At 29.7% G+C, this 12,969-nt stretch overlaps 1 protein-coding gene across 1 annotated transcript; it reads left to right on the forward strand.

Annotated features, from left to right (window-relative positions):
• Positions 1-616: 616 nt before the first annotated feature.
• On the forward strand, positions 617-9,939 carry LOC126844687 (histone acetyltransferase KAT2A). Its single transcript, XM_050583061.1, has 15 exons — positions 617-1,016; positions 2,075-2,174; positions 2,246-2,412; positions 2,495-2,629; positions 2,724-2,857; positions 2,928-3,122; positions 3,184-3,281; positions 4,695-4,755; positions 4,880-4,991; positions 6,608-6,813; positions 6,881-7,101; positions 7,162-7,322; positions 7,399-7,623; positions 8,936-9,023; positions 9,092-9,939. The coding sequence occupies exons 1-15, from the start codon at positions 849-851 to the stop codon at positions 9,283-9,285; spliced, it is 2,265 nt and encodes a 754-aa protein (XP_050439018.1). The 5' UTR covers positions 617-848; the 3' UTR covers positions 9,286-9,939.
• The last annotated feature ends 3,030 nt before the right edge of the window (positions 9,940-12,969 follow it).

Consider the following 12,969-nt stretch of genomic DNA (forward strand, 5'->3'; position numbering starts at 1 on the left):
TCACGAGTCTTGACTGTTAGTAAATTGTCTACATAACATATTATGTAGATTGACAAAAATAGTTCATTTGGTATTGTTATTTAAAAACCCCTATCGAACGATTTAATCTTTTCTAGTATGGAAGTACCTTCGTTGTACTAAACGGTTAATAATAATTATACTCTATACCGTCTAACGTTTACCTATATTAGGTATCCTAAATTTTGGAACGATTTGCCTTGTAATATGCATTCTTATGTTTTGGTATAAATGCTCTTCGCAATAATTTACAAGCGACGAGTCGTTAATAATATTTTTTATTTAAATAATTAATTTGAAAACATAATACTATATAAAGGAAATAATGTTTTCGCAGGTGAATACTGAATGAGCGGTAACTAATTTGTAAGTAATATGTTATATGACCAATCGGCGCAATAGGGTAGACACTAGACTCAACTCCGTACTCGGTAGACGCCAGACGGTTGAGTGTAAACAATAAAATATATCACGCTTATGAGGGGCAACTGTCGTTTCGATACTGCTTAACACATATCAACGGATTGGCCGCCATGATGTTTATGGAACTAGTGTAGCGATACCCATCGGGATAACGACCCAATCTTTAGTTTGTAGTTTAGTTGATAATAGGTAGATTAATTTGTATTTTGTTATATTATTGAGATTGTCAGTTAATAGTTAATACTTAATATTTCGTATGGCTTTTCTATATAGAATTGTTTGTTTGAATATTATTTAAATGTTATAGTACATAATGCGTGAAATAGTGATTATGACCGTTGAACCAACGAACGGCTTTGCTAAAATAATTTTTTAATCCTTATTCGTAATTGGCGTCGGTTATAGCAATGTCCAAGTCCAAGAGATCAGTTCAAGACCAACCGGGTCCATCGTCAGCGAGTAGCCGTAATATCGATGACCCAATAGTCCAGAAAATACTGGAAACCAAAGAATTAGAAAAGAGTTTACCAAGAATTGAAAAACTAATAAAAGTGTCTAAGAAATCTTGTTGTCAGGTAACTAACTTATGTAACAGCTACGATTAGGTATATTATATTTTATTTGAGTATGGTTTCATGACAAGATGTAATTATTTAATTTATTCCCACTATATGTGTGTTAATATCTTGTACACAACTACAATAGAATCATACCAATTATGTTTACTTCAATGGCGAAAACGAATGCAGTTTTCAGTGTGAACAGAATGTACATTGAATATGTATTGAATTTTAAAATTTACAAGTATATCAATTGGACATGTCATACTATATGCTGTGGCATTATGTTACATACAGAACAGTGCGTTTAACATTTGGACCCATGTGTGTGGGTTTATGTTGTTTTACTACTCCGATCTTCAACTAAAACTAAATAAATTTGTAGACAACAATTATCTTTTACAACTAATTTTTTATCCCTATAGTCATACATATAGTATACATCGTATCAAAAACACATATGATAGAAACGCTTATGATCAAAATGTACAGTATGACTTTAGCTTTAATTGGTTTAAGCAAATGTATTTAGAACACAAAAATTTCCTATTCAATAAATGTATGTATAGTTAAATAAAGAAAACCATTTTACAGGATATTATACACATCCTTTATTTTTAAGCAATTATCACAATCAAATGGCCTCTGTTAATTCTTCTATAAATGGAGATTCATTCCCTAAACATAACCTGCTATCACATTACTTGTTTATGAATTCCCTTAAAATACTGCCAGGTTGTTATTTATATTGTGTAAACTTCTCTTAACAAATATGCTGTTAAATTATAACCTAAATAAATACATTTTTTTTTTCTTCATTTTCAATTCCAACTAAGTTCATCTCTTGTAAAAGTATTTCTTAGTTATCAAAGCGGTTTTCCAACACTAGTCGTTTAAAATCAGCATAATTTTAAATGACAGTTTGTAATTTATAAACATTGTCCCTAACACTAAAAGCGACTAATGAGAATAGCAATCTTGAACATGGAACACGGATGTGATGTTTTAATACACTAAAAATTAAAAAAAAAACATATAATGAATAATTAGTATATATGTATATTTTTTTCTAGACCACTGGCTGTACTTGTAATGGATGGCAGCAATCTAAACGGTTAAGTCATCCTATTATGAATTCACTTTGCAATAAACCCTCTTGCAATCATCCACTTTGTATGCTCTATATTTTCGTTCATAATGTTTGAACTATTTACTTGATATTATAGCTTGTTTATTTTTTTTAGCTGAACATACAAAACATTTAATAAGTATTGATGATCATCAGTTAAACAGATTATTGGGATTTGTATTTGATCTTGACAACATAGCAATAACCGTAGATAGAGAATCAAAAAAACCAGATAATGAACGAAATTTTGTTCTAGAAGAAGTTTACAATGCAATTTATCATGTGAGTTGTAAACAAAAGTATTTCATACTTAATAATTAATAAATATTTAATATAAATATTGTTTTTTTATTCACATTCTTAGGAGTTACGGAAACACGTTTACCCTGATGCTGTTATTTCCATGGAAAAACTATTTGGACCACCTCCTTTTGAAACCCCAAATATTGTTAAGGCTTTAATGAATTTTAATATGTATAAATTTGGACACGAAAGTAATGTATGTTGTAATCAACAAAATTGTTTTTTTTTTTTTAATTAGCTTTAATAATTATAATAATTTGTTATTTGCTTGTTTATTTGTATGATTTCAGCAACTGAAAATAGCTCTCAAGATAACTAAAATATTATTAAAGCACTTAGATACTTGGAAGTGGACTGCTCCAATGGAACTACCTTCATGTAAAACACTTCAACAACGTAATAGTTATGAATTTTACTATCATAGGTATGTAAAAAACTGTTTAATAAAATTGTTAACTTTTTTTCTTTGTACGTATAATTAATTAATTTTTCAGATACATGGCTTTCTGTTATTTACCAAAATATATTTCTTCTATTGCACCGGGCTGCAAAATGAGCATGATTTTTGGCCGCGATGTGTTGAAATTTGTTCTTAAAGTATTTAGAATGCATTTAATGGATTGGTGTCACACAGAATCTGTTAATTGGTCTAGTCACAGAAAATTTTTCTGCATGAACTATTTATCAAAGTAATTTTTAACTATTTACGTTTACAAAGCAATACAATATAATGCATTTATATAATTATAGGTACATGAATCTTTTAGAAGACGAAGTTTATGCCACACATTCACCAATATGGGATTTACATTTTAAAGATTCTGATTTGAAAAGAATCATTCTCAGTGGTAACTATAATATAACACATTTTGTATCACAATAACAATTAATACGAAGCTCAAAAATTTTATTTTATTGTATATTTTTGTTTTCTTCTGGCTTTATAGCACTGTCAGAGTTTTTGCCTACCCATTATCATTCAAATGGTTAGGGTTGTAATCTTTAATTATTTTATATTAAATATAATTTTGTAAATAATGTAAATATTGAGAAGAATGTTACATAAGTAATTAAAACATTGTTTTTAAATGTATACTTCTTTTCATGGCTTTAGATAGACATTAGGGCTAACAAATATATACTTATAATACAAATTAGTTTAAATTAAACTTAAAAGTTAAAAAATATCGCAAAATCAAACTTGTTACTCCTGGCTGGGCTGGTTCATTTTTTTTTATGTGTACCATAAATTCTGGTGATTTTGTGCTGGCTAATTAATAATAAACACAAAAGAAACAGTTATTAAATAGTTATGTAATGGGTTATAATGTTGCATTTTTTTTTTATGGAAATGTTTGGATATTTTTTATTAAAATTGTTTACACTATGCATTTAGACTGTAATTTTTTACTAAAAAGAAAAGCGTGGGCCCTATTCAACAAAGTCTTATGAAATGTATGAGTTATGAGGGACTTTGTTGAATAGAGCCCACGCTTTTCTATTTAGTTGAAAATTAAAAATGTTTAAAATTGTAGATAATTTTCAGTTGTTTCCAAAGTAATTGCCATTTTTAAAAAAATGTGCTACAATTGATTGGTAAATTATTCTTATAGTATAATTTTTTTTTATATTTTAGTACACTTTTTTACTATTTTTTAGAAATGCATGTTTTTAAAAAATTTAATTTAATTTATTTATTTATTAATTTTTAGTTACTAAAACAAAGTTAGATTACAGATTTTTGAGAAAATCCTTAATGTTATAGTCTAATGCTAGACTATTTTCAGTTTACATTTTAGACCTTTGGTCCTAAAACCAAGCTAAAAAACTTAAAAGAGAGATAAAGTTTCCACCCTTTTTTTGGGTAAATACAACTAATGTCTAATAATAGATCTTTTTATTGTCATCTAGAATATCTCTCTATGCCAAATTTCAGAGCAATTGCTGGTCAGGAAGTGGATTAAATTATAAGATTTGTCCATGGAAAAAGTGAAGTTAAAAAAAAAGTGTTGTAATAATAAAATAGTCATTTATAGTGGGGGGAAAAAAGCAAACATTTTAGATCATGGTATTTTAATGACCTATAATATGTATGTTTAATACAATGTCTGAACAATCATTATAAATTGTTTAGCCTTTTCTGTTTATACAATCAGATATACTCCATGTACTCACTATTAATTAACGAACCCGTGTTTTTAGTTTGCTAAATAATTTTAAATACTATTAGCAGTAAAAGTAATTTATTTATTTCCATTTAGATTCTCAAGACTCTGGACTCGATAACGATGTAGAATTTGTGAAAGAAAAATGCCCAAATGAGTATGAACTTTTTTTATAAATATTATTGAATTATTAACTTAATCATTAATTAGTGGTGAACTAGTTAATGTATGGAATCTAAATGGTATATTGTTAATAATAATTTGTTTTTATTTATTTTTAGTGATCTATCTGGAAAATCAAATGATAGAGTTAACATTGAAAATATAATATCAGATGAAAAGATTATGGATTTATTAAAAAAGGCGCAAAGTGGACCTGTTACTTACTCAAAGGTAACAATTTGTAGTTTTTGAAGGCCAAGAAAGTTTTAGAGGCATTGGTTGGTCGTATTTGAAAAAAATTATATGTTCAGGGTGATGCCTAAATAACAATTTTGTTTATTTTTTGAGGAGGCACCAATTTACACTTTAAATGTTTTATTTTTTTAACTGGCCAGTTAGATATTAAAATGTTTAAAATATGTAATATAAAATTTCGTAGAAATATTATTTCAAAATAATAAACTTATCTTTGTGTATTTTTTAATCAAAGATATACTAAGAAAAAAAAGTGTACCTTAGAATAAATTGATGGTACAGCAGAAAATTACAATTAATTCATGACAACAATTCACATGTTGCCTTCTAACATGGACAAACTGAACAAGATCATTAACATCTAATCATAATTTTTTCAACAAATAGCAATTCAATTTTTTTTTTTTTTAGATTAAAATACAATATTTTATTTTTAAGACATCAAAGTGACTTTTAAAAGTTCAAAGTAATAATTACTTTTTAAATTATTATAAAAGTTGTAATAATAAACTAATATTAAAATAAATTATTTACTAAAATAAGTATTAAAAAAAAAATAGAGAATGATTTAGTCAGGAGACAAGTACAGGGGGGTTGTCAAAGTCAAACTCACTAATTTCACCACATGTATCTGTAGTAAAAAGTTAAAAATAAGTTTAGATGGCCATATCTAAGTATAAGTTACATATTAAAAACTACGCCGCTAGACCAAATGAGGTCAAATTGAGAACTTGACAGAAAGTATGCTAAGTATTAGTTTCTTATTGAAGTATATGAACTTAATATATAAACAAAAGACACAGGAATTTAGTTTGCTCGTGGAACAAGTGTAAGGGAATTGTCAGTGTCAAAACTCATCCTCTTCACTTCTTTAAATGTGGAAACTACTTTTTGAGATAAGAGAAAACTTTATTATACATCGATACAATTTTTTCAAAAAAAAATATGACATTTCACATAAACTTTGATTCTGGGATAAGTATAGGGCAGTAAAATATTGCCAATGCAAACTCAACCCTAAAAACTAATTTCTGGGTTAAAAACCTGTTTTGTTTTCAAGTTAGCTTGTGAACATAAACAATATAGAGGAGAAGCTGAGAGTTAAATTGTCCATCTCTCAACGTAGCGGATGTTATGTTGCCAAGAACAGCTAAGCTACTCTGATAAAGGTACTTTGTTGGCTTCAGGATTGGCATATGGGAAAGCTACATTTTTAAATAGATTTGGTCCAAATTATGCACGTGAAATCTAGTGGGGGGAGGTGTATGAAGTTAGTTTCTACTTGACCCAAAGTTATATAAACTAATTTAAAAGTATGGAACCTCAGTTAATGAAATAAGTATGTAGGGATAACAAATATAAATATGTGCAATCAAATATTACAGAAACTCAACTTTTTGGAAATTTATCATGTATTTATGGTTTATGTAGGTTTTTTATCTATTTTTAGTATAGTTACATTTAAGCCAAAATTTAAATCACTAAAAAAAAAAAAATTAACTATTTTATTTTAATTAATGTTATAATTTTTCTAGATTGCTAATTAAATTATGGTTATGTGATGTTTATTTTACCGTTTTTTTATAAACTAGGAATTTGGATTTGAAACTGGACCCCGAGGCCACCAAGCTCGAACAGAAGAGGCACAGGGTATTATCCGTTTTGTAGTTATTGGTAATTCTCTAGACTCAAAAGTGGAAAAAAGCACTATGATGTGGTTAATACAATTACGAAACTTATTTCGCACTCAGTTACCTCGAATGCCAGTTAGATACATTACTAGATTGGTGTTTGATACGTGAGTACCAAGTAAAAACTTAATAATAATAAAGCCATCATAATGTGATTAATATTTTTATCTTTAGGAAACACAAAACACTAGTGTTATTAAAAGATGACGTTCCAATTGGTGGTATTTGTTTTTGTCCATTTATCTCACAAGGATTTACAGAAATTGTCTTCTGCGCTGTAAAAGTAGACCAACAAGAAAATGGATATGGAACACAACTTATGAACCATCTTAAAGATTACCATATCGAACACAAAATTTATCATTTTCTTACTTATGCAGACAAACTTGCTATAGGTAAAATTTGTAAAACACATCAACTAAAAAAAGAATAGCTATTTATTTTGTTTTCTTTAGAATATTTTAAAAAACAAGGCTTTAGTCAAGATGTAAAACTGTCAAAAAAACTTCATCAGGATTATATAAAACATTATCAGGGGGCTATCTTAATGCACTGCGAACTAAACCCAAAAATTATTTACACCCAGTTAACTTCAGTCATACGTCTACAAAAAGAAGTAAATTACATTTTTATTAAATGTAATACTGAATATACTAATTATAGTGATTTACTTTTTCGTTGTATGATTTTAGATTGTAAAAAGTCTAGTAGAAGAAAAACGAATCGGTGTTGAAAAACAATATCCTGGTCTGACATGCTTTTTGGACGGTGTACGTATGGTGACTATAGAGTCGATACCAGGAGTTATGGAAACCGGATGGATGCCGACTGCACGTTCGACTAGAAATAGCCGGGTGACTGAAGAAACCACTGATGCAGATTTGTTGGCTAAACACTTGAAAAAAGTGCTTCAATACGTAAGTTATTATTTCTCAAATGTGTTGAACTTCTTAGTGCAATTTAAATTTTAAAAAAGCCAATACAGTGGATTTGGAAATTAGTGGGGACGGAGTATATTCGGGCAGGACTAATCACAAGTCTATAGGAATTATTATAATTGAAAGTAAATTAATAAAATTAACTATAAATAAACGCTGCAATGTAAATCTGTAGATGGAATAAAATCATCAAATATTGATAAATACGAAAACGCCATCCGGATACTGTAAGTACTAGTACGCAGTTTGCTCATAAACAAAAATTGATAGCTCATTAAGTTGCGGTTGGACTTTAATAAACCAAGATTATTATTGTTTGTTAAAACAAAAGGAACAATTTTTATTTGAAACATTTTTTTCATAACTTTCATAGCTTTTGTAAAAACCGTGATTTTTTAAAAATTTGTTGATAAGAAATGATTTTGCCCGGGTTTAGAAAAAACTGGATTATATATTTAGATTCCCTGGCCTCGAAAACATAAAAAAACACCTTAACATTCCGGGGACCTTTCAGTGCATAAAAAATGGGGTTATTGCGGGACGATTAGGGTTGATTGTGTGTCTTAAATAATTTGTTGCCATATTTACCCATATATCATAATTTAAAATATAATGAAAATATTTTCAAATACCTTTTGATTGTTGATTCACTTATATAGAGAAACCTAAAAGTGTAATTTCCCTCTTTCTTATATTTTTTTTTATTAAAAAAAAGTCAGTATAAAAATCAGACCTAAATCTCTAAAACTGCTTGAAAAAGTGAAACAATAAAAAAAATTCTATCCTTTCTAGAGGAAAGGGTTAGGATATTTTTTTGGTTTATCAATGTTATTGGTAGTACTGTGTTTAAAGAATATTCCATACACATTTAGAATTAATTCGACTTTTTTTTTAAATTAACGAGCATTGTAATTTTAAGTAAAAAAATATGTAAATTTTTTGTGTGTTTTTCTCGACTATAAAGGGGAAGGGGTGACCTTTTTAAATTTTTTGCCCAATACAGTACCTTTCAAGTACGATTTCTGATCTATAATGTTGCTACACAAAGAAATTGGTTCAGCGGTTTAAAAGATATCGTGAGTCCAGACACAAAAATAAAATAAAAACACATTATTGTAAATACAATACCTTCTCAGCTACGCATCGAAGCTAAAAGTTTCTTCTCTTTCTGCAAGATATGTACATTTTTTATTGGTTTTTCTTGATTTTGGAAGAGAAGGGGTGAGGTTTTAAAACATTTAGCTGAAAAATATGTTGAATAATGCCGTATGTTTATGTTATCATATTTCAGGTAAAATCGCAAAAGTCTGCCGGACCTTTTATGAATCCAGTAGATAAAGCAGTGCCAAACTACTATGATATCATCAAATATCCTATGGGTTAGTGTTATTATTAGAAAAAACAAAAATCTAGATTTTATGTACAATGCATAAACGTTTGTTCACAGATTTGAGTACAATAGCCAAACGGTTGTCATCTGGTTATTATGTAACTAGAAAACTGTTTATAGCGGACATGAGACGGATGTTCACCAATTGCAAGACTTACAATCCTGAAGGGTCATACTGGTGTGAATGTGCTAATGAGCTAGAAAGAAATTTCCAAACAAAAATGAAAGAAATGGGACTATGGGATTATTGATATAATATATTATTTCAGCTGAATTTTATAAACATAATTTTTGTTTTCACAGTTTTGCAATATCAAGTGACAATGTGTACTTGATTCATAATTTTTATTTTTGTTACTATTATTACTAATTATTTTTAAATATTATGACAATTTGTGTTTATACTTATTCTTTTCTTGTTTTGTACCAAAAACTAATTGGATGACTAACGAAATTTGTAGGTAAATTTTTCATATTATATTTTTTTTATTGTACAAACAGTTATTCAACTCGTCTTTTAATTTTTTCTTCCAAAATACTTAAGTGATAATTATTACAACTACTAGAAAAATTTAAATCAAAAAATGAATTGTATAAAAATTATTTTAAAACATGAATACATATAATATAATATTCATTATAATTTATAATACACCAAAACTAATATTTTTCTTCTATATTGTATCATATACTATAGTTAAGTAAGATTGGTAATATTTATGCGAAGTCATCTTACACCTTGGTGTTCTTTTAAATTAGAATAGATCTACTAAGTATATCCAATAATTATGCTAAAATATGAATAAGAACTATAATAGAACAATAAAGACTACACTTAGTATTTTGGATTTAACACTCCTAATTATATTTATTTGTCAAATAAAATAAAAATGTTTACACTTTTTTTTCTGAATTGTATTTATTTATTTTTCGCAGTACATTATACCAGTTAATACATTTTTGTAATATCGTATTTTGACCCATGTGCCTATGAGCATTTTTTCTGTCTACCAAATCAATATGTTGACATTTCGACTTGGTATAATATGTTCATTTAGGTACTTGTCTACTTCAACCGTGCCAGCAACTGTTGAGTTATCACCTCCGCATAAGATTGTGGTTGTTTCATCAAACTCTTACCAAATTCCTGATAAAGTTAATGAGGATGTCGATTTTTGTTCATTAAATTCGATAGGTTTCTCTGAGATAATGTCTGAACTCTGAAGCTGTAACTATTAACTCTGTGGCGAAAGCAGGCAAAAGGTTGCCCGGCCGGTGTCCAAAGACATAGGTCGGTAGTTGTCGTGTGCGTATTTATATGTGCGCTCTGGGTGACTGGCGATCTGACCATGTGTTGAGGCGGTATCGATGCCGACAGCTAGGTTGTGCTAGCTGTAGCGCCTCGTAGCCATACATCCGCCACAGTACTGTATGTGGGGCCGTCACAACTCGTAAGATAATATTTTAAACCGGGGGCCTAAAAGGGTATAGTTTATGTGATCATAAGGTTGTCTTCCATGTTTCCAAACCTTAAAAACATATTTTCTTTTACTTTTGTTACAAGTGTATTCAATTCAGTCGGTAGCATGTTCGCTTGGAAATAATTTAGGCTTGTTTAAAAATGTTAGCAATGATAGCGTTGGTAACACTGGCCCAACAATGACCAGGGCCAGTGTACAACATTATTTATACTAAAAACGACTGTTTTTGCACATTGCTCTCTTAAAAGTAAGTTTATTTCATTCGTTATAAAATAACACGTGTATACTGTACTATTTTGTTTCTCCGTTCGTCTTTTTTTTTCATCCCTCGCATCTTTCGGGAAATCCCCCAAAAATTCGATTATTTTGAATAGTTTTGTATTATTTTTTAGGGTAATTTTCTTTGGTTGGGCATTGCGTTGTTTTTTGGACCCCCCAAGAAATGTCGGCACCGTAACCACCGTCGTACAACGGTTTAAATTCGGAATTGCGAGAACTACGCACTAAGATTGATACGCCGACTCGTCCAACATAGATACTATTGTTTATCATTTATTGCCCGATTAAGATAGCTCCATTCCACTTTTTGCTGGACGTGAGTCTAATAATAGTGCCGAGGGCTGGATTGTTTCAGTGGACGGACTTGCAATACACACATTAGCATCGTTGTTTGTAAACATATCGAATTACCAAATTAGCAAATACTAGTTATTTGTTCAATCCTACATAGTAAATTTTATTTTATCTTCAAACCTACACAATACACCTAATTCCATTTTTCTTTTTAATTTTATGTTCGTCTATTAAAAATAAAACTTTTAGTTTTAAATAGTATTAATATCCATTTAGTACTCAAAGAGTTGGAGCATTTTAAGGTTTACGGTTGTTATAAATATATTGACGCCATTTGTCAGACAGTAATAATTATTTGCCAGCTACTTGCTACTACGTGCATATTAACCTATATCCTAACCAACAATCGTTTTTTTGCTCAATGTTGAAGGTATATTTAAAATACAATAAAAAAAACAAAGGTAAACACAAATATTTTCGGTTTACATGACATACAATGTAGTGCAATCAGCTGTCAAATGTTAACATAAAAACAAAAAATGAACCTTAAAGTTGAACCCTAAGTCCTATTTGTCTTAATGTGAAATATTTTCAAATTTCAGAAAGGTTATAGGTACGAGTAATAAGGTACAAATCTACTTTACCGGACACCCTTTTTTTTCGATTTCGATTTTTTTTTATTCGATAGTATTTTTCACGCTGATTACGAATATGTACAAATTTTGCGCCGCTCGCACTTAGTTTGGAAGTTCAGAAGTTTGAAGTTCGCCAATATCGACTTACGCGCGCGCCCAGCGCCGCACGTCCATCCGCGGCCGCCGGGTACATCATTCGACGATCGCCGCTCTGGACAAAGCGGGCGTTCGTTATACTAATTACGAGCGGCCCCCTCGTCTACTTGCCTCCCGCCTGTCGTAATCTTTTTTTTTTTTGTATTTATTATGAGTAAACATTAGTTTTGAAATGACAGCTATATACAGATTATACAGATCAATTTAGTTTTAAAAAAAAACTCATAATTAAATAAAGCGACTTCCTACGCCTGCCGGCTCCGGGAGTCGACTCGAGTCCCTTCGGGACTCATCGTTAGGATGGAGGCTCACACCCCAAACCCCCAGAGAGAAAAATAGCTCGCCTAAAGGAAATAAAAAAACTAACCTGAAACTGCCCTGGAAGCGGTCAGCGACCTAACGAGACAAAACCTAGCCCAGTGATCGGCGATCTTTAAACGCCTGTAACTTGTTATCAGTAAAACGCGCGATTTTTGTTATGAAGTACCCGGCGGCCGCGAGTAGACATGCGGCGCTGGGCGCGCGCGTTAGTCGATATTGGCGAACTTCAAACTTGTGTAACTTCTAAACTTAGTGCGAGCGGCGCAAAATTTTTACATATTCGTAATCAGCGTGAAAAATACTATCGAATAACAAAACAGAAATCGAAAAAAAGGGTGTCCGGTAAAGTAGATTTATACCAAAAAAATAACGAATAATTATTCGTGTTCCAAATCAAAACAAAATTAATACTTATTTTATTACCCTAAAAAAAGTTATACTATAGTTATTAAGGTCGCTAAATTAAAATTCGATATTAGTTTTTTAATTCTCCCCTTACACGTGAGCTTTAGGTGGTAATGCATAAAACTTTTAAAAATATACTAATAACTAAAGAAGTAATAATTATATTCAAATGATTTTATTTTTTACTCGTCATTCTTTAATTGTGGAATAATTAAGAAACAATTTTAACGAAAATAAAATTGAATCATATCAGATTAAAAAAAAAACTTTTTTGAAAACATGCTTTTCTAAAAAATAGAATAATTTTACTATAAGAATAATTCACAAATCAATTGTAGTACATTTTATTTAAAATTCCAATTAC

Source organism: Adelges cooleyi, unplaced genomic scaffold (genome assembly GCF_023614345.1).
Source record: "Adelges cooleyi isolate 19-005CV unplaced genomic scaffold, UGA_ACOO_1.1 ACOO_flye_CR_arks_rails_tigmint_CR_PRNA_651, whole genome shotgun sequence".
In the NCBI taxonomy this organism is placed as follows: domain Eukaryota; kingdom Metazoa; phylum Arthropoda; class Insecta; order Hemiptera; family Adelgidae; genus Adelges; species Adelges cooleyi.

What these genes read in the sequence shown, in the direction of transcription:
- LOC126844687 (XM_050583061.1), top strand. Translation starts at nt 849, where the DNA reads ATGTCCAAGTCCAAGAGATCAGTTCAAGACCAACCGGGTCCATCGTCA. An exon ending in AATTTGGACACGAAAGTAAT is followed by an intron (nt 2,630 to 2,723) that starts GTATGTTGTAAT and finishes GTATGATTTCAG; the next exon opens with CAACTGAAAATAGCTCTCAA. An exon ending in TGCAGACAAACTTGCTATAG is followed by an intron (nt 7,102 to 7,161) that starts GTAAAATTTGTA and finishes TGTTTTCTTTAG; the next exon opens with AATATTTTAAAAAACAAGGC.